This window comes from Cygnus atratus, chromosome 20 (assembly GCF_013377495.2).
Source record: "Cygnus atratus isolate AKBS03 ecotype Queensland, Australia chromosome 20, CAtr_DNAZoo_HiC_assembly, whole genome shotgun sequence".
Classification (NCBI taxonomy): domain Eukaryota; kingdom Metazoa; phylum Chordata; class Aves; order Anseriformes; family Anatidae; genus Cygnus; species Cygnus atratus.
This window is the reverse complement of record NC_066381.1, coordinates 6,959,503-6,983,724: the sequence shown is the minus strand read 5'-3', so window position 1 is coordinate 6,983,724 and position 24,222 is coordinate 6,959,503. Positions and strand designations below refer to the sequence as shown.

The 24,222-nt window shown below is 58.9% G+C and overlaps 1 protein-coding gene across 8 annotated transcripts; it reads left to right on the top strand.

Annotated features, from left to right (window-relative positions):
• Positions 1-281: 281 nt before the first annotated feature.
• Positions 282-23,727, top strand: FLOT2 (flotillin 2). Of its 8 annotated transcripts, none has more exons than XM_050714725.1 (14): positions 282-508; positions 595-713; positions 1,968-2,091; positions 2,187-2,498; positions 11,117-11,198; positions 15,330-15,420; positions 19,317-19,440; positions 19,890-20,008; positions 20,383-20,496; positions 20,591-20,710; positions 21,129-21,343; positions 21,528-21,711; positions 21,842-21,991; positions 22,150-23,727. In XM_050714725.1, exons 1-14 carry the CDS (start codon positions 370-372, stop codon positions 22,186-22,188), a joined length of 1,932 nt encoding a protein of 643 aa, XP_050570682.1. In that variant the 5' UTR covers positions 282-369; the 3' UTR covers positions 22,189-23,727. The 8 variants fall into 8 exon arrangements, with proteins under 8 accessions (XP_050570682.1, XP_050570683.1, XP_050570681.1 ...); XM_050714726.1 differs by lacking the exon at positions 15,330-15,420 and adding an exon at positions 13,504-13,594; XM_050714724.1 differs by having other exon boundaries at positions 282-496; positions 21,528-21,991.
• Positions 23,728-24,222: the final 495 nt, after the last annotated feature.

The following is a 24,222-nucleotide window of genomic DNA, read 5'->3' as shown; positions in this document are numbered from 1 at the left end:
TGTGCCCACCACCCGGGGGGGGGGGGAGGGGGGAGGGAATCTCGTTTGCCCCATCTCAAGCGCGGGGGGCTGCACACCTCCAGCCCTGCTTTTTTTTTTTTTTTTAACCCTTTTACCCTCTTTTTCCACCCACCCTGCTGCAACCACGGAAAGCTCCCCTGCAGCTTGCATCGCTCCGGGGGGCGAGCTCCGGCTGCGGGGGCGAGCAGCGCAGCACCCCTCACCCCCCCCCCCCCCCGTGCCCTCCTCTTCCTCCTCCTCCTCCTCCTCCCGCCGGGGCTGCCGGGAGGCCGGGGCCGGGCCGGGAGGCTCCGGGGCTGCTCCTGCAGGCGGCGCAGGGCCGGGAACGGAGGAACCGGGGCGCCGGGCATGGGGTGGGCGCTGCTGGGCGCGGGGCTGCTGCTGGCGCTGGGCGCGCTCCTGCGCCACCGCCTGCGCGCCCCCGCGCCCTACCGCTCCCGTCCCGACCTGCGGGGCCGCACGGCCGTCGTCACGGGTGAGCGGCACGGTACGGACCGGGTGTACGGCCCGGTACGGCCCCCCCCCCCCCCCCCACAAAGGCTCACCCCCCACACCCCCCCCCGTGCTTCGCAGGGGGAAGCGGCGGCATCGGCGAGGCCACGGCGCGGGGCCTGGCGCGCTGCGGGGCGCGCGTGGTGCTGGCGGCGCGCTGTGCGCGGCGCGGGGAGGCGGCGGCGCGCCGCATCCGCACGGTGAGAGCACCCCCCCCCTCCCCCCCCCGCACACACACACCCCCCCCCTAAACCCCATCAATACCCCCCCCCCCACACACACGGGGGGGGGGCGGGGGGGGACACGTCCCCAGGCACCCCTCCGCGCCCCCGTGGATGTCCCCCGGGCAGCCTCTCCCCGCTATGCCCCCCCCACACACCCCCAGCGCACCCTCCCGGTACCCCTCATACGCCTCCAGTGCACCCCCCCAGTGCCCCTAATACAACCCCAGTGCAACCCCCCAGCGCCCTCCATACACTCCAGTTGCACCCCGAGGGCACCCCCTGGACGCCCCGATACACCCCCTGGGACAGCCTGCGGTACCCCCCGCCCCAGCACCCCCTGGATACCTCCAGTGCACCCCCCAGGCCTTGCTGGTGCACCCCCTTGGGACATCCCCAGCGTACCGCCCCCCAACACCCCCAGTGTACCCCCCCCGGCACCCCTAGGACACCCCCATGGGAAATCCCTGGTCACCCCTAGGACATTCCCTAGAGACCCTGACAGCACATCCCCAGCGTGCCCCCCCAAGCACCCCCAGTACCCCTCCCTATACATCCCAAGTAACCCTCAAGTACTCCCAGTACCCCCCCATATACCCCCAGTATCCCCCAAGCACCTCCAGTACCCCCATACACTCCCAGTACCCCCCTATACACCCCCAGTACCCTCCCAAGTACCCCCGGTATACCCCATACACTCCCAGTACCCCCCCATACACCCCCAGTACCCTCCCAAGTACCCCCAGTATCCCCCATACACCCCAGTACCCCCCTATACACCCCCAGTACCCTCCCAAGTACCCCCGGTATACCCCATACACTCCCAGTACCCCCCCATACACCCCCAGTACCCTTCCAAGTACCCCCAGTATCCCCCATACACCCCAGTACCCCCCCATACACCCCCAGTACCCTCCCAAGTACCCCCGGTATACCCCATACACTCCCAGTACCCCCCCATACACCCCCAGTACCCTCCCAAGTACCCCCAGTATCCCCCATACACCCCAGTACCCCCCTATACACCCCCAGTACCCTCCCAAGTACCCCCGGTATACCCCATACACTCCCAGTACCCCCCCATACACCCCCAGTACCCTCCCAAGTACCCCCAGTATCCCCCATACACCCCAGTACCCCCCCCATACACCCCCAGTACACCCCCCCAAACACCCCCGTGGGACACCCCCAAGCACAACCACCCCCGGCACTGCCCCCCTGCTGCTCCCACAGGAGACGGGGAACCCGGAGGTGCTCTTCATGCCCCTGGACCTGGCCAGCCTGCGCTCGGTGCGCGCCTTCGCCAGCGCCTTCCTGCGCCAGGAGCCCCACCTGCACCTCCTGGTCAACAACGCCGGTGAGCCCCGGGGTGCACGCGAACCCCCCCCCCATCCCCAAATTTCCCCCCCCCCCCCCCCCCAGCACCATCCCCACCGCCCGCTGCCTCCGCAGGGGTGAGCGCCGGGGGGACGACGGAGGACGGCTTCAGCCTCACCTTCCAGGTGAACCACCTGGGCCACTTTCTGCTCACCCAGCTGCTCCTGGAGCGGCTGCAGAGCAGCGCGCCCAGCCGCGTGGTCATCGTCGCCTCCGCCGCGCACCGCGCCGGCCGCCTGCGCCCCGCCGCGCTGGGCCGCACGCCCCCCGGCCCCCTGCCCACCTTCCAGGGCTACTGCGACAGCAAGCTGGCCAACGTGCTGCACGCCCGCGAGCTGGCCACGCGCCTGCAGGGCACCCAGGTGACCTCCTACGCCGTGCACCCAGGTAGGGCCCCGCTGGGCGCAGCGGGGTGGGGGTGGGTGCAGTGCTTCCTTTGTGCGGTGCGTGCGTTGCACCTATGCAGAGCGCGGCCTTTTCGCTTTGTGCCTGGTGCAGTCTTTGCACAGAGAAGTCCTTTGCACAGTGCCCCTTTGCACAGAGCATCCCTTTGCACGTTGCACCCTTTGCACGATGCGTTTTTTTTTTTTTTTTGCACGGCGCACCCTTTGCATGGAACATCCCTTAGTGCAGTGCATGCTTTGCACGGCACAGCCCCTTGCATGGTGTGTCCTTTTGCATCCTTTTGTGTGGACCATCCTTTTGCATGGAGCATCCCTCTGCACAGCTCACCTTTTGCACAATGCACCCCTTTGCACAGTGCTCTCCTTGCACAGAGCATCCTTTTCGCACAGAGCACCGTGCACTGCAGAGCCATGCACTGCTAGTCGTGCTGCAAGGCCGAGCCAGGCTCAGGCGCGGGCAGCACCCCAGGCAAACAGCACCCTGGGGGGGTCCCTTCCCCACCAGGCTCCGGCCGCAACGCCACCCCTTCCCCTCGCCCCAGGCTTCGTCAACACGGAGCTGTTCCGCCACCTCCCGCTCTGGCTGAAGCCGCTCTTTGTGCCTTTGGCCTGGCTCTTCTTCCGCGATGCCGCCGAGGGCGCCGAGACCTCGCTCTTCTGCGCCACGCAGGAGGGCCTCGAGCGCTTCAGCGGCCGCTACTTCGCCGACTGCCGCCTGCAGGAGCCGTGGCCGCAGGCCCGCGACGACGCCATGGCCCGGGAGCTGTGGGAGGCCAGCGAGAGGCTGGTGGGGCTGGCGCCGTGACCCCCTCCCTGCTGTCCCCCCGTATCCCCGGTGCAATAAAAGTGAGCGTCCTAAAACGGCGTCACCTGCGAGTGGGGTTGGGATATTGCAACGTGGAGGAGGGAGGAGGTGCCCTCGGTTTGGGGAGGTGGTGGCCGTGTGTGCAGTGCAGGCTGGTTTCCTGCTCCAGCAGCGTGGCTGGGCACCACGGGCTGCAGCGCCCTGAGCTGCTCTCCGGCAGCTGCAGTGCAGCATGCACGCCATACAGTGCTGCACATCTGTGCACACTAACACAGATCACACTGCCTTGCACTTGCAGTTAAACAGCACATCTAGCCTTGCAAAGATGGGCATGTGCTCCAATACCGAACGCTCTGCCTTGCACGTACGTGCACAGACATCCATGTGCTGCACCTCACAATGCACTGTGCATGCCCTGCTTTGCTTGCACATGCACATTCTGCAGCGCACACACCATCTTGCACACGCATGCAAATGCTGCAGTGTGCATGCCCTGCCTTGCACACCCTGCAATAAAGCATACCCTGCTGTGCACACCCTGCAATAAAACATGCCCTGCTGTGTACACGCCTGCAAATACTGCAGTGTGCACACCCTGCAATAAAACACACCCTGCAATAAAGCCTGCCCTGCCATGCATACCGTGCAATAAAGCATGCCCCGCCGTGCACACACATACAAATACTTGTGTGCGCACCCTGCCTTGCACACCCTGCAATAAAGCCTGCCCTACCGTGCACACCCAGCATTGCACAGCCAGCCTTGAACACCATAAAATAACGCCTGCTTTGCACAACCCACCTTGCACACTCCGCAATAACGCCTGCCTTGCACACCCAGCCCTGCACACCCCACAATAACGCCTGCCCTGCCGTGCACACACATATTGCAGCTTGCACACCCAGCCTTGCACACCTCTCACTAACGCCCCCCCCCCGTGCCCACCCCACGCCCGCTGCCCCCAAGATGGCGGCGGGTCCGCGCTCCCGGCCCTGCCCCCCCCGCCGGGCCCCGACCTTCCCAAGATGGCGGCCGCGAGGCGGGGCGGGGCGGGGCGGCGCGGGGCGCTGCGGGAGCGGGCGGCGGGGCCGGCGGCGGCACCATGGGCAACTGCCACACGGTGGGGCCCAACGAGGCGCTGGTGGTGTCAGGTACGGGCTGGGGGGGTCCTGGGGGAGCCGGGGAGGGGGTTTTGGGGGAGTCTGTGTGGCTACGGGGGTCCCGTCCTGAGGGGGCTTTGAGGGGGGACCCTGCCACGGGGGGCTGTGGTGGAGCAGCGGGGAGGTGGTGTGAGGGGGGTGGTCCTGTCCTGGGGGGGGTTGGGGGGTCCCTGAGGGGGTGGGAGGCTGTGCAAGGGGAGGACGAGGTGCGTTTGGGGTGCCCCACGAGGGAGGACGTGACGGGGGGCACTGTCACAGGGGCTGCAGCGGTGCCCCCCGCCGTGGGTGACAGCAGGTGGGGACACAGCATGGCAACTGGGGCTGGCAGCCTTCGGTATGGGTGGCCAAGGAGCCACCGGCACCCTGGGTGTCAGCGCTGCTCAGGGGTGCTGAGGCTGTAAGCCCACCAGGTGAGCCGGTTAATTAGGCTGGTATTAATTAAACCAGCCATAAAATCCCGCATGTCCGTGCTTTGGCGTGGGACAGGCTGCAGGCAGGACTTGTAAGGTGATGTTAGGGCTTGCTGTGAGGGCTACGTACCCCGCTGTTGTGGGGCCACGTGCAAGGAAATAATGGGGTTAGGTCCGGGCTGGTGTCACTTCGTGTGCCCTCGGTCACGTTACGTCCTTTTTGTCACCGCTGGGCTGGCTTTGAGGCAGGAGCTGTGATGCTCAAACCTAAACTCACCTGGAGATGTGGGTGACAGCTGAGGGGGTGCTGTGGTCGCAGCTCTGCGGTGAAACCACATCGTCATGCTTTTGGACCAAAAAACCCAGCAGGCCGCAGCCCGGCTGGTCTGTTGTCAGTTTGTCTCTCAGATAATTATGGGAATTTCTGAAGAGATGGCAGGAGCAGGCTGCAGTTTTGGAAACAAATGTGCCCTCTGACCACCGCTTCTGAGGGGTCACAAACCGCACCCGCCAGCTGGCTGGAGCAGCAGCATTTCCTGCAGCTTTCCTGGTCTGTGAGCAGCTGCTGCACGTCTGTAGTCCCAAAGCTGGGAAAAAACATGAAAACCTTGAAGAAATTTTGTGCTTCCAGCTGGGATCATGGATCTAGACCTGATGCTCTGCCTCCCTCCGAAGAGACCCCTCCTTCAAAACCAGTGCAGCTTGGTGAAATGCCACATCCAGCGGGAGGAACTGAGGGGCCGTGCCAGGATGGCATTCAGTTTTAACATCTTGGTTTAACCCCTGTTCCTTTCTGAAGTTTACAAAGCACAGCTTGCAGGGTGGGCCGGCAGGAATTTGTGGCATCTGCTTGCATTCTCCTGTGGCCGGCGAGCCGAGGATGCTCCTCAACACACAGCCACGTTCTGGGAAGAAAACACAAATCATGGCAGGCCCTGGGAGTCAGAGCTGGGTTTGGTGCTTCCACCAGACCTGGCTGCCCTCCGCTGTGGCCTGTGAGCACTTGCTGTCCGCTGAGAGCACCGGCCCGGAGGTGGCAGAGCCCTGCAGCTGCCCCATGGCTCCTCAGCACCCGCGTGCAGAGTGAGTGCCAGGGCAGGGGCAGGAGGGTGCAGCCCCGGGCAGCTCTGGTTCCAGGAACTCAGGCGGTCCCTGGGGAAAAACACAGAGGACCTCTTGGCCCAGCACTTATTTGGATGGCGTTAGGTCAGGTTTGGGGCGGGAGGAGGGAAGGGAAGAATAACCCAACAGCAAGTAATGTTAACAGGAGGCTTTTGGCTTGCGGTGTTGAATTATCATACGATTGTTATCTGCAAAGCTTCACTTTGCAGGAAGGCACCTAGAAATCATGAAGCAAAGTGGAAGGTTTTCCTTCTTGTAAACTTAGCTGGGCCTGCTGAAGGAAGTTTTGTCACGTGCCTCCTCTGGCATGTATTTTTTTTTGTTCCTGAGGAGTGGTGTTCTTTCTTTTCACTTCCTTGTGGCACATCTCAGCTCCTCCAGGACCGCAGGAGCAATCAGCTGTGCCTTGGGAACTGTGTGCATGCAGGAGCCTCGCGGCATTATTTGGGAATCTGCCTCCCAGGCATGGGCCAGCGCTGCCTGCTGGCTCTCACGTCCTGCCCCTCTTGAGCAACGCTCCTCTCCTTCTAAGAAACTGCTCTCAGGCAATCCGTTTGTGAAATGCAGAGGCCAGGCGTGGCAGGGATGCTCCATGGAGCCATATGTAGGTGATTATGGTCTCTCTGGGACGTGGCTCTGGCGTTGCCAAAGAGCAGTGGTGCTGGCAGCTGCCGGTGAGGCTCGGTGCAAGCCCTGGGGAGTCTTTGCTGGGCGCCCGGCCCCTTCCTGACTGCTCTGAGCACGGCTGGAGCCAGCCGAGAGTTCGGGGAAGCAGAAAATATCTGCTCATCCTGACGTCAGGCTCTTCCCACTAGATAAATAGATTCTCTCCAATCTGTGACACTGGTTTTGGGTTACAGCCTGGGTGAAAGCAGCTTTTGTGGCTCACGATCAATCTGCTCATTTTGAAAGACGACACTAACGTTTCTGCACAGCCTCATAATGAGGAGATGCAATATTTAATGGCTGTGCTTGTCTTGCAGCTCCCGTGGGCAGGCAGCGTTGCCCACATCTCTGCATCTTGGCCATTTTCCATCCTGGCTGGCGAGGGCTGCAGGGTGGCACCTTCGAGCTGGACACCTGCAGACGTGTTATGGGAGCAGTCAGTGCAGACCACAGCATTTTTGGGGGCTGGACAGACGGCTGCTTCAGCTGAAGTTCGTGATGTGAAAGGAGGAGGAAAAAAAAAAAGCCAGGAAGTGACAGCCCAGTCAGTCTAGCTTTATTTCCTAGGAGAACACCAAAACAAATATTGCTCGGAAATGCTTGAAAGAAAACATCCAACACATATTTGATGAATATAAACCACATACAGCTCATCTGCCTTCCCCCTCAGGTGAGGTAAGTCTCAGGAAGAGCAGCAGCTGTGGCACACCTTGCCTTTACTGAGGCTTCTTACACTGGCTTGTGATTTCTCAGAAGTCAGCTCGAGAAATAGCATCCAGCTCAGTTTCTCAAACTTTTAAGTCCCTCTGGGGCTCTTTGATCTCTTTCAAAGTCAAAGAAGAGCTGGCATTTTATTTCTAGTTTGTGTAAACATTTCATGCCAGGCCCCAGCACTCAGGGATAATTAACCCTTTCTGAGCACTCACATCCCTCTTATTTCTGCAAGAGGTCATGATTTTGAGCCAGTGTACCATAAAAAGAGAACAGGCACTTTTATGAGTTTTGAAAGCCTGAAATAAAGGCTTCTGGAAGTTCTGCAAACCCTTCCTGTTCTGCAGGAGGCCTGCAGCATGAGGAGGAACTGAGCTCTCAGATCTTACAAAATTGATATGAGAGTGACTGGAAAACCATTGCCAGGGAACATAACAGTGGCTCACTGTTCAGCTGAAAGGATTTATCAAGTTCCTTGTTTTGGCTCGGATACTGGAATTGGGAATGTGCTTATTGAGTTTGCAGATGGCAGCGAGCTGGGAATGGATTTGAGAGCTTTGGAGAGCAGGATTAGGCTCAAAATGAACTCAACAGATTGCCCAAATGGCCCAGAAGAAACACGATGCGGTTTGGCAAAGTGAAAGAGCGGTGCTTAGGTGAGGACAATCGATTGCACAAGCACAAAAACCCTACAGAGGTTTCTGTAGCCCCCGAGGAGACACCGACTTCCTTCTCAGGAGCTAATTCTTCAGCTTCTTGCAGGTGCTGGAGCTCCAGCTTTCCCTTATCAGATGCTTGCTAAATCCTCGAGGCTTTTCAGAGAGGATGTCAGGAAAAGAGGCAGACAGAATAGCCTCCGGACTTTCCTTTTTGTTTCCAGGAGGAATTCTGGGGTAGCATCTCAGTGGTTTTGTTGTGTGACCCCATTGTGGTTTCAGTCTTCTGGGTTTCTGTTTAGAAGATCAGTGAAACTAAAGGTGTCGTTTTTAAACCCACTCTGTAACATTGATGCTCGTAGTTTAAAAGAGTGATTTTGATTCAGTTTATCTCCAAAACAAGCTAACCAGCACAACCTGCTTTCACCTGCTGTAGTGACCCTCAAAGGATTGAATGGATCAGCTCAGAATGCTGCATCTGTTTAAATAAATTCTTGTTAACCTTGCACCACTTCTGCAATGGGACAAAGTCTAATTTATATTCACGGTAGGACCTAGGAACCAGACGCTGATTTCGGTCTAGACACTGCTTTATTACATGAGATGCCTTACATATGCCTTTGCCTTTTTCTCTCCTCTCCTTTATGCCTTTTTTCAGCAACTGTTTCCAATTACCAATTTGGGCCTTGTCTTTCTGCACCTGGCTGTTAGCACCCCGTGACATTTCCCAGCACAAGCCCGATGCTCCGGCCGACCCGGCGTCGTCCGTCCGACTTGGTCAAACAGTTTGTTTCCACCTCCAGGAGGTGATTCCAGTGCCAGGTTGCCCTGAACTGGGATGTGAGAAGGAAGCTCTCGTGCACGTGAAGGCAGCGGCATCGCTCTCTGATCCTGTGTTAGGCATTTGGCAGCCCCCGTGAAGGAGCACAGCCACCCGAGCAGCCTGCTGTGATGGTTTGCTTTCCTGAACGCTCACCGCTTCCTGCCACGTTACAAGCCTCAGGTTACCTTGGGAGATCAAAGGACACAGAGATTGTTCAAGAGTTTAAATTGTCCTGCAAGGCTGGCCTCGATGCTTGGAGCCCTGTGTTCCCTTACCCCTCGGGGCTTGTCTTCTTCCTTGCGTGCTGTCCATTAGGGCAGGTTTCCTGCATTTGCCAGAGAACTCCGTTTATCTCAAATGGTTAATCTGATTTCATAAAAAAAGCAGACAACGTGCTTTCTCTTGGCTCTGGGGATTCTTGCGTGAACACAGGACCCTTTCATCTGGGCAGAGGCCGTGAATCCTCCGTTTGTAGCACGCTGCCCCCAGAAGAGGCGCGGTGGCTGCTCGTGGAAGCGATGGCCAAGTAGCTGGGGGACCCAGGCTGCTCGAACAGAGGGCGTATTATAGCTGGAAAAGGCAACTCCCCTGCCAGATCTCATTGTGCAAGAGGGTTTGTTCTTCAGCCTTGCAAGGGTTTCACTTTGTTGGTTCCTTTTCTTCACTTGATCTCTGAGACTTGGGAAGCGAGGCTGCAGAGCTGCAATGGGGATCAGCAATCGGCTCCTCTGATTTGCGTTACCAGGACCGAGCTCTGCTCAGCTCAGCCGCCCAGCCTGCGTGAAAGCCACCAGCTGGCGTCCCTTCCCTGGTTAACGTGTTAGGTTTCCCCATTTTTCTTATGCCTTGAACACTTCTTGACACACAGGGTAGCTCAGTAAGCAGAGCTTTGTAGCGGCATTACGCACTCCTGGGAAGCAAGCAAGCGTGGGGCTGGCTTTGGGTGTGATCCTAAACGAGGCATTTCCTTGCGCTGCCTGCAGAAGAAGGAAAAAAAAACCTGTCTGCAGAGGCATGTTCCTTCCTTGTGACAGCGGTGGCTTGAGGGCGCGGAGTTTTCTCGGGACATTATTATGAAACAATTCCCAGCGGTGTAGCAGCGGACCACGTCGATCCCGCAGACCCAAACGCCTTTCCACGCGGAGCTGCAGCAACACCTCCCTTCCTGTTCCTGGAAAACAAGGGCCTGGCTGGGCGGCCGAGCTGGCCGGGCTCACGTCCGCCAAGAAACGATAGAAGGCACTGCAGTTACTGCCTCGCGGGGCTGTGGCACCAGCTCCTGTAACCCTGCCCGTCTGACAGAGCCCTCCAGCTACAGAAGAAGCTTGCAAGAGATGACGGGGGAATATTCCTCGGTGCTGCAGAGCACAAGAGACCCCCACGCTGGCTCTGTCTTACCTGCTCGGAGCCCTGCAGGGTGGGAAATGCCTCTTGTAGGAGATCCGGGGGCTGCCCAGGCTCTGTGCACGGTCAGCTCCGTGACGGACCGTCAAAGCCTCGTGCACCGCAGTACTTGGGCGAGCCAGAACCAGGAGGTGTTTGCAGGGTAGCTTGAGGGTTCTCCCTGCCTCCAACTGACCTGCTGGCTTTTTGGGAGGTTTTAGGGTGGTCGGTTTGCAGCGTAGGTGACTGGTGAGGGAAAGGAGATGGATTTCTTACGTGGCCTTCCATGCCAGAGCTGGTGCGTCACAGCTTACGGTGGCTCTGTTTGCTAACACTGCCTTACAAAACTAAAATAAAGCCTGGTGTGAAATCCAGCAGCTTTCTGTGTGTTGCGGTTTGTCATTCTCATTTATTGCAAATACTGTTTTCTGGATTTGTAAGCCAGTTACAAAAAGGTTGCCTTTGGGAAATTGCTGTGTGAAGGAAGGGCTGCGGAGGGGAGGAGAGCGCGGGGCTCCCCGTGTCCGCCACAAGGGAGCTCCAGCTCCAGGGCTGCCTACAGGGGCCATGCCAAGACAGTCTCATCCCTTCCCTGCGGGCCCTGGGAAGAGTTTTCTGTGTTCATTATTTATCAGACGCCACAAGCGTGCTGGGATTCACCAGGAGGATGTGGAGGGTGGCCTCGCAGCACCCACTGCTGTAGGGCAGCCGATCCAAGGTACTCTCCCTGCTCCGAGGGGCTGGGACAGCTGGTGACCCTTTTCTCGGTGCTGTGAGGTTGTTCAGCTTGCACCTCACTGTTAGGGTGCGGGTTTTTCCTTGGCACGTGTATATAATCCCTCAATCTCTGTGCTTTGTGCTGCAGGTGGCTGCTGTGGCTCTGATGTGAAGCAGTACGTGTACGGAGGCTGGGCCTGGGCATGGTGGTGCATCACCGACACCCAAAGGTAAGCAGACCTCAGTTATTCGAGGGTTTGGGGTACAGGCTAGGCAGAGCCATTCCAGCAGGGCTGTCAGCAGGATCTTTAGGAGCACAGGACCGGCCAGTACCTGAGAAACCACGGCCGAGCATCAGCCCAGCCCTCTGCCTTCGGCTGCAACCACCTCCGGGCCCTTCAGAGGAAGGCTCCCCCGTGTACAGCCGTGGCAGGAGCAGCGTGGGCCCTGTCTCATGCCCGTGGTGAACAGAGGGTCGCCCACAGCCGCGCAGCTTCTGGCCCTCCTCTGCTGTGAGCGCTGAGCTTGCCCAGGGCAGAGGTGCTGTGCGTCCCTGAGCACCGTGAGGATTTGCCGCGCTCTGCCCAGGGTGGCCCCAACCCTCGGCCCACAGCAAACGGGCCCTTGCCCCCCTCCTGCTGCCCTAGCCTGGTTTTCTTAAAGGTGTGCTGACTGCTGTTGCCACAAGAGCGGACCACGTTCCTGTTTAAAACCATGGGATTTCCTTTCTCTCCCTTTCCTCATTCGTGGATTTTGCTTGCTGCTTGTTACCGCTCTGAATTAACGTGCTGTTATTGCTGCTGTCCTGCTGGCATAGCTCCTCGGCCTTAGGACCTGTGGGAATGTCCCTAAGTGTGCCTCTGTCCTAACACCTCCCTCGCTCCATGATGCAGGTTTTGTCTATCTATGTAAAAAAAATAAATAGGGAAAAACCTAAAGACATGACTTTTGGGGTTCTGCACTAAGCGAAGGCCAGCGGCTGCAGTTTACCTTTACCGCCTGCCCTTGCCGTCTCTTCTCCCTGTTCCCGTGTCACCACCAGCAGACAAAGCTAGCATGCTGCTGCCCTTGCTCTGCAGACGATGGCCTCCCGCAGGCGCTGTTCACCCGGGGTCACCCAGCTTGCGTTGTTCCAGGGAGCCCTGGCTGCTGCTGGCGACGGGCTCACAACGCCTCTAGGTCCTCTCCCGGGTGGCTGCTACGTGGGATTGCTACGAGGGATTGCTGCGAGAGCTATAACAGCTCGCTGGCTGCATGAAGAGACCCCAGCTAACACCCCCTGCTTCGGCCCGGCGTCTCTAGCGATGCTTGTGTAAGGTGGGAGGGGAAGGAAAGGCCCGGCGCTCTGGCACAGTGCTCGAGGAGTGCATTCGATCTAGCTTCATCCTCAAATTTTGGTTTCTGTTCCTGCTCGTCTCGTGGTGAGAGAAGCCCAGAGAGCAGTGCAGGACCCTGACCTGCCGTTTGCAGAAGGTGCAGACGTATTCAGGAGGCTGACTTACTAAGTTCAGCAAGGGGGGAGTCCAGGGCAAAGAACTGCCTGCCAGGAGCGAGCTGCCGTGTGCTGGAGGTCCGTGCATCGCCCAGCAAATGGGGCTCGGAGAGCACTGCTAGCGTCCAAAAAGATCTTTTACTTTAAAATCTTTACCCCCAGGTCATGCCATGGGATGTGGGGCTTAATTCTCCTTTGGAAACCAGAGTCTTTCCCAAATACCATAAGCTGTGCCCCACAAATGGAGCCTGCCGCATTAACGTGAAGAGCTGAGGCTGATTTCCTCCTCCAAAATTAGGACAGCTTTTCTGGAGCTGCCGGTGCTGCAAGCGAGGAGACAGCGGCGGTTGTGTCGCCGTCAGCGGCATCCCGCCAGGTAGCACTGACCTAGGAACAAAAGGAACGGTTAGAGCTGGCAGGGAGCTGGGCTCTTACCCTGCTGCAACCTTGAGGATTGGGAAAAAAATAAAAAACTCCTGTCCCTGTTTCGGGGTCAGCAATAAAAGCCCGAGAGGCAGTGCCTGCTGGCGTGCCTCTCAGGGAACCAAGTGGTATTATTCAGCGTCTCAGGACAGGACTTGGAAGCACCTTCTCTCATCAATGCCTTAGCCAGGGACGTGTAGCCAGATCCCTGGTGCTTTTATTTTTCTAGCATACCTTACGTGTTGGCGTAGAAGCATCTAAGCTATTACAAAAAGGAATTTTCTGTCTGTGAAAAGCACTGTGAGAGAAAATTCCAGCTGACTTCAGGGTGGCAGTGTGGGTGGGATCCATGGCTCAGCTTCACCTGGGATTTGGGGGGCGATGAGACCCCGTCCAGCCTCGTTACAGCATCTAGCTGTGCTTTTTAAGCTGCCTGCAGCGTGAGGGAGGCTGGTCTGGGCCAGCATTGCGCAGTCCTGGGAGCGGGCAGTGGGAGAAATGCAAACGGAACAGGGAAAAGCTGAAACCCGAAAGTCCCGCCTGTCCTTTGCAATGAGTGTCTGACTGTCTGGTAACCGCTTTGTGTATTTGCTGTCCTGCCCTTGTTCCTCGCTGCTCAGACTGTCTTTGGAGGTTATGACCATCCTCTGTCGCTGCGAGAACATTGAGACGTCGGAGGGCGTCCCACTGTACGTAACGGGGGTCGCACAGGTAATAACCCACCAGCTTCCTAACATCGCGTCTAACCCTTCTGCCTCTGGTTTGAGCAGCAGCAACAGCAGCAGCAGCAGCAGCAGGATAACCTAGACGAATGGTTTTCTAACGGGAGAGCGCAAATCTCAGTACCCTCCTCTCCTTCCCCTTCTCCGGCACTTGCTCTGGGGCACGCTCCTCGGTCTGTGGGTAATGCAGACAGACGCACACTTGGCAAATTCCAAATTCAGCTCCTTCTGACAGCGCTGCAGAGGTTTGCTCCGGCTGTAACCCTCCCCTGGGCAGCACTGATCACATCTTGTGCCTGGTGGAGGGCAGAAGGGCATCTGCTTGTCCACGGAGCCACGGCCGAGCCAGGCTGGGCTCTGCGCAGCCTCTGGGGAAGGTGGGAAGCCAGGGTTTGTGCCGCTTCAAAAGGAAATCCGTGCACCCGTGGGGAAACGGCAGCTGTAGCCAGCTCGCTAGTTTTGGTTGTGGGTTTCAACTGAGCCCTTCTTCCCCCACGTGGAGGCAGAGCCCGCTGTGGATGTTGTCACGTTTAACAGTACAGCACGGAGACCTTGGGTGAGTTGCAACACAGAGGACGAGTGTTTGCTCAGCACCGAGCAGCTACAAACCAGTGTAACGCTGATACCAGACCTCCCTGGGACTTGCACAGCATTTAAATTAAATCAAGGTATGGGTTAGGCCTTCGGAAGGCTCAGATCCTCTACTAGCTGATTGAAGCATCTGGCAGAAAATGCCTGGATGGTGGGATGTGTTTGATCAGCTCCCAGCTCGTGTTCCAGTTTAATTAGGACCGTGGCCAGGGCAGGCTCGGACCTGCAGGGGTTTGGGTGAGCACCCGCAGCCGAGCGGCTCCGCGGCGTGCACCCAGCACCCAGCTCTGATTTGGGTTTGGTGCCTCCCAGCTCTGATTTGTGGTTCGGGTGCCTGACCTAACGCTCACCGACACGGGTGCTGTGCCCCGGGGCTCCCCGCCTGCGCTCCTGGCTGGTCGCAGCTGGCGTGTCAGCCCCGATGGATGGGCTGAGCTTCCCAAAACAGAACCCGCTGCGGCCAGGCACAGCTCCTGCTCTACCACATTGTGACCCCCAGATTGCCTGGCTCGGCCAAAGGGCCGCCTCGAGGGGCTGAGCAAGCTCTGGAGCTGCAACATGAGCTTCGGGGTGCCCGATGCTGTGCAGGCACAGCCCCAAGGAGCTGGAGACTCGCTTCTCCCGTCCGTCTTTGGGTAACGGGACAGGAAAAATAGGGAGGGTGAGGCGGCTGAGGAAGCAGGTCTGTGTTAATACCAACCCAGCAGGGGCAGAGGCTTCTTGCAGCAGCGGGTTTTGCCAAGCAGGGTGTGCACAAGGTTACCCTGGGGGTGGTGGTGCTGGGTGGGCGCACCCGGGGTCCGTGCTGTGCTCTTAAACCTGTGACAGCAGCCTCCCACGGGCGGCCCTTCGGGGTCCCGGAGCTGCGAGCTCCTGGCCACATTTCTGTGGGGTCACGGTCCCATCGCCAGCCTGGCTCCCAGCCTTTCCCTGCTGCTAAATCACCCGTAAGCGTTATTTGGAAATCTTTTATTGGCCAAAGCTCCGGGGACAGACGCGGCCCCTCGCTGCCTCCCGTGCCTGTCTGACATTACCTGCGACGAGTGCTGCAGGTGGCCTGGGGCAGGAGACGCGAGGGGAGAGCTGAGCGTGTGTTACCTGGAAACGTGCAAATATTTTACGTTTTTTGGCAGGATTTCCCTAGAGATAATGACGTTACAGCCCAGGTGTGAGGACGTAGAGACGGCGGAGGGGGTAGCTTTAACTGTCACAGGTGTGGCACAGGTACAGTAACTCCAAACCATCCTTTCAGGAATTGCATGTCTCTAACTTACGTCTGGTTTTTCCCCCTTAAAAGGTTGCTGTTGTCCAGGAACAGAAGCCAACTGCTTTGAAAGAAATGTTTGTAAAAAAAACCACCACGCTGTCCTCGTTGGTTCCAGCACACCACCGCATGCCCGTGTTGTAAAGGGGTTGTGACCTCTCCTCTCCCCAGAATCATCCCTCTTTTTCTGGTGTCTCGTTTGTCCACGTGGCAAACGAGGTGTGTGGTGGTGACTGATCTCTTTGTGAAATGCTGGTGCGCCACGGGGCCCTCAGAGCTCTGTGTGACACCGCGGGACCGAGCCATTCCCTCCTGAGATGGCGTCGAGCGTTGTGTTGCTTTTGGGTTGTTATTACTATCATTAGCACGTGGATCTTGTAATTCTTCACGGTGAGTTAAAGCTTAAAGAAAGAACTCGGTCCCTCTGGGCGATAAAATTTGTATATAAAATTTCCGGCTTGAAATGAATTTTGGTTCTTTCAAGCCTTCTCCACACGTGAAATCCAGCTCGTGCTGCTGCTGATTTAAACACCTGCATTTCCCAGACTTTGGGGTGTGCTGCCCCGACACAGCTTGTCCCTGTGCCTGGGGCAGGATGCTGGCAGGAGAATGTTGCAGTGACGTACCCAAAATCGCACGCGCGTCAAGAGGCTCCCCCGGGAAGAGCGCTGTGGCTGCTGCAGCCCTTGGGAGCGTCGGAAAGAATTCACCCAGCGCTTTGTAGGGCACCAGAGTCCTCCCGAGGCTCGTCGGTTTGCTCTGAGCTGACGCTGCGGAGTAATTGTGTGTTGCCTGGGTGCATAGCTGAGGATGTAAACTCAGCCAGGAGTAGACTTTGGATTCTTGCACAAGGCAGAAGGTCTGTGGCTCATCAGCTTTCCATCGCTGTGCTGCTGTTGGGAATGTGGCCGCGGCCAGGAGCCCCAGCACGGGAGCTCTTTGGGCTCCTCCTGGCTCCAAGGGTGGCTCTTGCTGGAGCCTCTGAGACAGGAGCAGCACAGCTCGGATAATTCCAGGGGCTGAGGGCATTTCCTCGCTGGTGGCCAGCGTGAACCAGCATCCTTGTTTTCATTTTTGCAGCTCTTTCTATCCATTTAGGTATGAATGTGTCATCCTAACCTCAGTGGTCTTCACATGCTTGGCAAAATGCACGTACCCATGGCTCCATCACCCACATTTCATAACTCTGCAGTCCTTTCTGTCCTGTATTTGGTGACACGGTTCATGGAAGGTATTTCTGTGAAGGCAGCATTCCCTTTTTAGCTTAGTTTTGGGGCATTCTTCCATTGCCTACAAAAAGTAGGCAGCTCATGCTGGCAGAAGGCCGGACCACCAGGTGCCTTGATTAAAACTGCAGCTCCAAATTCATCTCATTTAGGTTATTCTTTCTTCCCACTGTTTGCTTTTTTTTTTTTCTGCTGTCAATTCATTCGTTTTAAAGACCTTACAAGGTTTAGGATTGAGAGATGTGGGGAATTACCATGCTGAAACCATGCTGGAGGCAGTTGGGTTTGGGAGGTACGGGGCAGAATTTTTCTTAATTCTGCAGAATTCCAGGGGGAGAAGTTTTGAGACAAACATTTTTATTTTAAGGGCTTGTGCAAAAAAAAAAAGCAAACAAATTACTACCAGATAAACACCTTTTTAAATGTTTGCTGCGATAACAGAAGTGCTGAATGTTCCCAAGGATGCTCTTTTTTAAAGCCAGAAGTGAGGAGCACTCCAGTGGCCTCCTTCCCCTGTTGGCTGGGAGCTTGGGGTGCAGGGGACACTGCCTCAGGCCAGCAGAGCTCTGTCTTCTGCCCCATTTTTCTGAGCCTCGGGCTCATTGGGTTGTTTCTGCTCACCCCTTGTGGGGAATGCAGCTGGTTGGAGCTGGGCACGGCGGTACTGGTCCTGCAGGTGGGGTTGTTTTGTAGAGGCACTGCTGCCATGCCAGCCAAACTCTCCGATTTGGAGACGTTTTAAGACGTACCGACTGTTGCGGTGGAAAATGAGCACGCTGGAAATGAGCTGAACACGAATTGCTCGGCCCCGTTTTGGTTTGCGTGGCGTTGAGCTGACTCCAGGCTGCTTCGGGCTGAGCAGGGTGTAGCAGCACCCAAATAAACCCGCTGCATGGGTTTGTTCCAGAGGCAGGACCCTTCCCTGCTCCCCTTGTGCCCGCTCTGCGCTCTGTCTCCTCTGTCGCTCCCGAAAGGTGGGGTTGTTCGGAGAGGTGGGGCTGCTGGCAGACACACACCGTAACCGTTGCTGCTGAGTGTCATCGGTTTCGGTGTCTATAAACTCCTGTGTGAGCAGCAGGAGGTTTGCTGAGAGCTGAGCCTTGTGCGTGGCCCAAGCACCTGGGTGCAGCCGGTGAGCAGCTCTCCCAACTCCCCCTTGCGTGGAAAATGCCAAGTGGTGCAGGGACGGGGCCCCAGGGGGAGCCCAGAGGTCTCGGGGACAGAGCAGGACAGAAGTGCCACGCTCGCTGAGGCTGTTTGGCATTTTGGCTGCGAGACCCGAGGGGTTGGGACTCGCAGGTGGCAGGATGAGGTCTGCGGATCGCGAACCCATCAAGAGCTCGCGGTGAGACCCTCGGAGGGTCCCTTTTGGAGGTCTCCAAGCCAGGGTGATGCCTTGCAGCAGCAGTCCGTGGGGCAGGACATAGCGTGCCTCCGGGATCTCCTGGGCCAGAGCTTCTCCCTGCCAGCAGGCAGCGCCCAGCCCAGATGTCTCCATGAGAGGGTGCTGTGGGACTCGCTCAGCACCCCGCGGTGCTGCGTGCCGGGCAGGGCCCTGCTGCCAGGCACACGGACGTCCTGGTGTCAATAGGGCCTGGCTACCAGGAGCTGCCACCCTGCGGGGCTGCAGCTCCCTGTGGCTTGCACCTGTAGGGCTCCGAACGTGAGCCGGAGGCTTGTGCTGCATCTCCACTGCCTAGCGTGGAGATTCAAAAATCCATAGGGATTTTTAACCCAGCTTGCTTTTAAAAAGGACCGGCAGGACCTTCCGAAGACCCTGGCTCATCTCAGCCTGGGGATGCTGTCGCAGCTGGTGCTGAATGGGAGGTGACAGCACGGCAGAGGTGGCTGTGCCCACCTCTGGGGACCGTTAACAGATTGCAGGGAGAGGGACAGGTGGGTGCTGGCCACCATGCATGAAGGGGGTCACACGAAATGTGGCTGGGAGCTCCCAGGCATGGGCAGGCCATACCTGGTGTGCTGCGGCCATCTCGTCCCCTCTCCTTGCAGGGAACACCAAGTGGAGCCCCTGTTCCCAAGGTGTCCCTTGGGCATGCCACACTCTTCCTTGTTCTCTGCCTTTCCTGTGTCGCAAAGAGTAATTCTAGTGAAGGAGGAGGAAGAGAAGGGTAATAAAATGGCTTTTGGCCGGGGGTAGCGATAGAAAGCGCTCTCCTCCTAGGTCTGGTTTTGGTGCAGGGGCTGAACTGGTAGTTTGGGGCTCTTTGGTGGGGTTGTTTTCAGATGGGGCTCGTAGGGCCCAGGAGAGCCACCTGCCGTGGCTGCTGCAGGATGGACGGCCTCAGCGAGCACCTCTCCATGCTGAGCCACGGTCAGGGTTTGGAGAGGTGCCTGCCCCGGCCGCTGACGCTGCAGCCTTGGCTCAGGAGGGCTCAGGTGTGCCCGCAGGGCTGTCCCCAGCAGCAGGGAGCAGGAGCCCACCCGTGGGGCCGGTGACCTGGCTCAACATGGTGACTGCTCGGCTTGGTCCTCGGAGCATCGGTGGCACGGGGGCCTGGCAGCCTGGTGGTGGTGGTACTGCTGCTTCTGCTGCTGCTGCTGCTGTTGGGTGCGCGTCCCGCCGCGGAGAGGCGCATTCAGCCCGTTTGGTTTTTGTCTCCCGTCTCCAGGTGAAGATAATGACCGAGAAGGAGCTCCTGGCTGTGGCCTGCGAGCAGTTCTTGGGGAAGAACGTGCAGGATGTGAAGAACGTGGTCCTTCAGACGCTGGAGGGGCATCTGCGCTCCATCCTAGGTGCGGAGGGGCTCTCGCAGTCTCGAAGGCACCTCGAGCAGCTTTCCCCCTGCCGTGCTGGCCCGTGCCAGCAGTATCGCTGCCCCCGCGGCAGGCCACAGTGGGTGCTTCCTCTGCCGCCTGCAGATGTGGCAGCTTAGATGGTTCCTCCCTTACAGCAGCTCCTGCTGTGCTGCTGGGTGTCGTGATAAATGAGTTTTCAGTGCCTGCAGTAAGAGATGTCCAAGTCCCCGGGGGTCACAGGTAGCCTGTGCGTGGTGGCTGCACTTCTGAGATGTCGGTGTGCGCTGCCAGGGCTGGGCAGAGGGTCGCACCCTTGTGCCCAGGCCTGACCTCGGTGTTGGAGAGGTTCTGGGCAGTGAGGATGTTGCTGAGTGTAGCCCCATGCTGCTATGTGCAGCTTTTTTTTTTTTTCCTAATAAAGTGTTTTTCCTGCCTTCCCTCTGCAGGAACCCTGACGGTGGAGCAGATCTACCAGGACAGGGACCAGTTTGCCAAGCTGGTGCGGGAGGTGGCAGCTCCAGACGTGGGTCGCATGGGTATCGAGATCCTGAGCTTTACCATCAAGGTATGCCCAGGCGAGGGGCACGGGGCTGGGGTGCAGGCAGCCGTGCTGTGAAGCAGGAGCAGAGCCTGGCCCTGGCTCCCCTGCTGTATGTGACAGCCTGCCCCAGCCCTCCGGGGCTTTCCGTGACAGCTCCTGTCCTGCGAGCCCCAAACAGGGCTGGTGGAGGTTGCTCAATGATAGCCGAGCCTCCCAGGAGCCAGAGAGATGTCAGGAGAGCCCACTTCTCCCCGTCACACCTGCGTCTGGCTGACAGCAGGCTGACACGGCCCTTTCCGACCTTGCCCTAACAAATGATTGCCGTGAGCTCCAGCAGGAAGGGAGCGAGATGGAGCGGCTCGTGTGAAGTGACCGTGGCTTATCTCCCCCCTCTCCAGGATGTCTACGATAAAGTGGATTACCTGAGCTCCCTGGGGAAGACTCAGACCGCGGCTGTCCGAAGGGATGCGGACATCGGGGTGGCAGAAGCCGAGCGAGACGCTGGCATTCGGGTGAGTCCAGAGAGACGTGCTGAGCTTCCCCGGAGCTGCCTGTTGCAGTCCAGCTGCACGCTCTTGAGCTCTGCTCTCTGTTTGCTCTCCACAGGAGGCAGAGTGCAAGAAGGAAATGCTGGATGTCAAGTTCATGGCAGATACCAAAATAGCAGATTCCAGGCGTGCTTTTGAATTGCAGAAAGCTGCCTTCACCGAGGAGGTCAACATTAAGGTGAGAGGTATCCGACAGCCCACTGCTGTTCCCTGGTTTGTGGTGGCCTTGGTAGCTCTGGGGCTTTCCAGCTTCCTCCCCCGTGTGTTAGCAGAGGTAGAGATGGAGAGCACATGTTTCTGTGTGTGCTCCTTGCAGCAGATTCCCCTCCTGCCATGTTTGCAATGGTTAGGTGGGACTAGGAGGAGATGGAAGGATGGGGAGGGTCACCCAAGCTGAACCCAGAGCTGGCTGTGCTCAAATAATAGCACACAGAGAAGGACCCCGAGTGCAGCACTGGGGACTGGGACATCCTCCCTGGGTGGAGGCCTGGTTCACAGCAGGAGCCACCTCTGGTTTCAGAGCCTGCCTAGGGTCCTTACGTCTGCGCCCAGGAGATCACGGCCAAGACCCCTTTTCTCCCCTCTCCTGCCTGCAGACTGCGGAGGCCCAGCTGGCCTACGAGCTCCAGAGCGCCCGGGAGCAGCAGAAGATCCGCCAGGAGGAAATTGAGATCGAGGTGGTGCAGCGCAAGAAGCAGATTGACGTCGAAGAGAAAGAGATCATCCGGAAGGAGAAGGAGCTGATCGCCACCGTGAAGCGGCCGGCCGAGGCCGAAGCCTACCGCATCCAGCAGATCGCCGAGGGAGAGAAGTGAGTGAGCCCCGACCTGGTCGGAGGGTCTGATCCTGTCCCCGGCTGGGTGCTGGGTCAGGGTGGGGTGGGAGCAAAGCGCTGAGGCTGCTTCTGGAGGGGAGGCACAGCGCTAACGGAGGGAGGGCAACTGGGTGGGATTTTGGGGTCTCGGCTGCTGGAGGGCTTGGCTTTCCCTCTCCAGGGTGAGGCAAGTCCTTATGGCTCAGGCAGAGGCAGAAAAGATCCGCAAGATGGGAGAAGCGGAGGCCTTTGTGATTGAGGCCATCGGGATGGCAGAAGCCGAGAGGATGAAGCTGAAGGCCGAAGCTCTCCAGCGCTACGGGGAGGCCGCCCAGCTGGCACTGGTGCTGGACGCGCTGCCTGAGGTGAGGAGGGGGCGGCTCTCCCCTGCTCCGGGCGAGAGGTGGCGAGTTCCCAGGCTGGGAACATGCACACAGGGTCCTCGCCCTGTGGCTCCTTGGCTCCGTGCTCGTCACACGCTCCTTCCTTCCCCAGATTGCAGCCAAAGTGGCTGCTCCCCTCTCCAAAGTGGACGAGATCGTTGTTCTCAGCGGGGAGAGCAGCAACGTGACATCCGAGGTGAACCGCCTGCTCGCCGAGATCCCCGCCTCCGTGCGTGCCATCACCGGCGTGGACCTCACGAAGGTGAGCCAGGCACCAGCAGCTGGCAAACCCTGCGGCTTTTGGGGTGCTGGGACTCGCCCTAAATTGTTTAGGCTTCTGGGGAGCCTCTTGCCCCAGTCCTGCTCAGCTGCAGCCTCCTCTCCACCAGCCCTAACACCTTCTCTCTTCCCCTCCTACAGATTCCCCTGATCCAGAAAGCCACCGGGGCCCAGGCATGAGACCCAAAGCTAGTGAAGACCCCTCCCCGTTATGCACTCGACATCAACTGCCTTCAACACTTGGGAATTCCTTTTATATCAAAGACAATCGAAGTCTCGTTTTTAAGCTCTGGTGCCTTATTTTGTAGGGCCAGAAGGATGCATGCTCAGTCAGCCACTCTTTTTTTCTTACAAAGGGTGGGAGGAGATTTATTTTGTAACTAACTGTGTATTGTATCTGGCCGGCGTTTGGCCCCGACCCGCAGTTACTCCTGGCAGCTCGTCTGGTGTTGCAGTCCAGGTGCTGCCTCGCTGTTCTCTGTCCTCGGGCGGCCACCCCGGGCTCGCAGCAGAGGCTCGGCAGGACATCTGGAGCTGTAGGAAGAGAACAGCCAGGCCCTCCCCTGGGCTCCCTGCCCTCCCACAGCGACCCTCCCGGGCACTGCCCCAACCCCTGCTGCTGCCCACGGGCTGTTTTTATGTCTAGCTTTGTTTGTCTCGCCCGCGCGGGCTCTGCTGTGCCAGCAGCCCGGCCCAGCGTGCCATGTCCTGCCTGCGCAGGGCTCCCTGGAGGTGGCAGTCACACCCCGGATAGGGTGGCACTGGGGCACTGCCAGGGGACGGTGCCCGCTCCCCCGCTGCCTTCCCTCAGGGATTTTCCTCCTGGGATCTTGCTCAGCCCTGAGCCAGCTCCCTCAGCTGCCGTGCCCCTTCCCCAGCAGGGGACACAAAGGTTCCCCAGCTCAGGGACCCCTGCAGGGTGGCCGTGCTGCAGGGCCAGGCAGGCCGGGGGTGGTCTGAATCCCCTCCCAGCCCTGCAAGAATCCCAAAAAGTAGCGTGGTGCCAAAGCTGCTCCATCTAGAAAGGGAGGCAGAACTGCTCAGGCTGCTGTCCCCAAGTGCCACCATGTATCTTGTGCACTGCAGTGAGGACATTCCCCCTCTGGCACCACAGCCCCTACATCTGGCCTGGGGACCAGTGCTCCTGCAAAACCCCTTGTCCCCAAAAGCTCTGTCCCCTGGTGTCTTAAGGCCAGTGGCTTTGCTGTCCCTGGTGACAGTGTGAAAAAGGCTGTTCCCTGTGTGTCCCCATAGTGCCAGCCCCCTGAGGCCTGCCACTGCCCCTTGCCCCCTCCCCATCCGTCTCGCTGCCTGTGCTCGGTGTGGTTGTAGCAGACAAACGTGTCCATAAAATCCCATCTGTCCCTGCACAGACTGCTTCCCCCGCGGCTCGGTGACACCCCGATTTATGGCAGGGTGGCTGTGGGGTGCGGGGACCCCTGCCCCAGCGGTGCCACAGGTACTGGCCAGTCCCTTTGCTGGGGGTGACCTGCTGCGGGGCTGGGGGTGCTGCAGGGCCAGCAGCACCATATCCCCTCCCTGTCCCTGGGGTGGGGGGGCTCAGCCTTATCAGCCCCCGGCTCGTGCTGGCGCCGCGGGGCCGCTGGCCCAGATCTGGCGCTCGCCGGCGGGCGTGCCGGGCAGGGTGCCCTATCTGCATGTGCGTGTGCATGCCTGCGACGTGTCACTGCTGTACGATAATAAAAGCCTTGTCATCACGTGCCCTGGCTCTCGGCTTGCGTCTCCTGTCCCCGTCCCCCTGCTGCCACGTCCCTGGGCCTGGGGCAGCACCGGAGGCTTCACCCTCCTGGCAGCTGGTGTGGGCTGCTCGGGTGCTGCGGGACCCTGCTCGGGCAGGGCGTTCCTGCTGATATCGGGGATCGTGGTCCCAGTTCACGGTGCCCCTGCGGAGCTCGGGGCCTCTCCGCCATCACCGTGTCCCCATGGCCTCCTTGTCCCATCCCCAGGGCTGCTCTAGATGGGCCTTGGGCCTCATCCTGCTCCCGCACCGCTCCATCCACGTCACCACTGTTACCCCGTGGAGCTGAGTGCTGTGGGGACACCACAAGGCCCCCTCTGTCCCCAGCAGCTCCCAGCACCACTGTCCCCAGTGTCCCTGAGCAGCCCGGGCCCTGGCCAGGCCTTGCCCACGGGGCCTTGTGAGGAAAATGGAGAAAAACTTTCACCAGGGCCTGTAGGGAGGGGACAAGGGAC

Bases quoted from the DNA above. Each gene is read 5' to 3' on its own strand.
- FLOT2 (XM_050714723.1), top strand. From the start codon at position 370: ATGGGGTGGGCGCTGCTGGGCGCGGGGCTGCTGCTGGCGCTGGGCGCG. The intron at 2,092-2,186 runs GTGAGCCCCGGG...CTGCCTCCGCAG, and splicing joins CCTCCTGGTCAACAACGCCG to GGGTGAGCGCCGGGGGGACG. The intron at 19,441-19,889 runs GTGCGGAGGGGC...TTCCCTCTGCAG, and splicing joins GCATCTGCGCTCCATCCTAG to GAACCCTGACGGTGGAGCAG.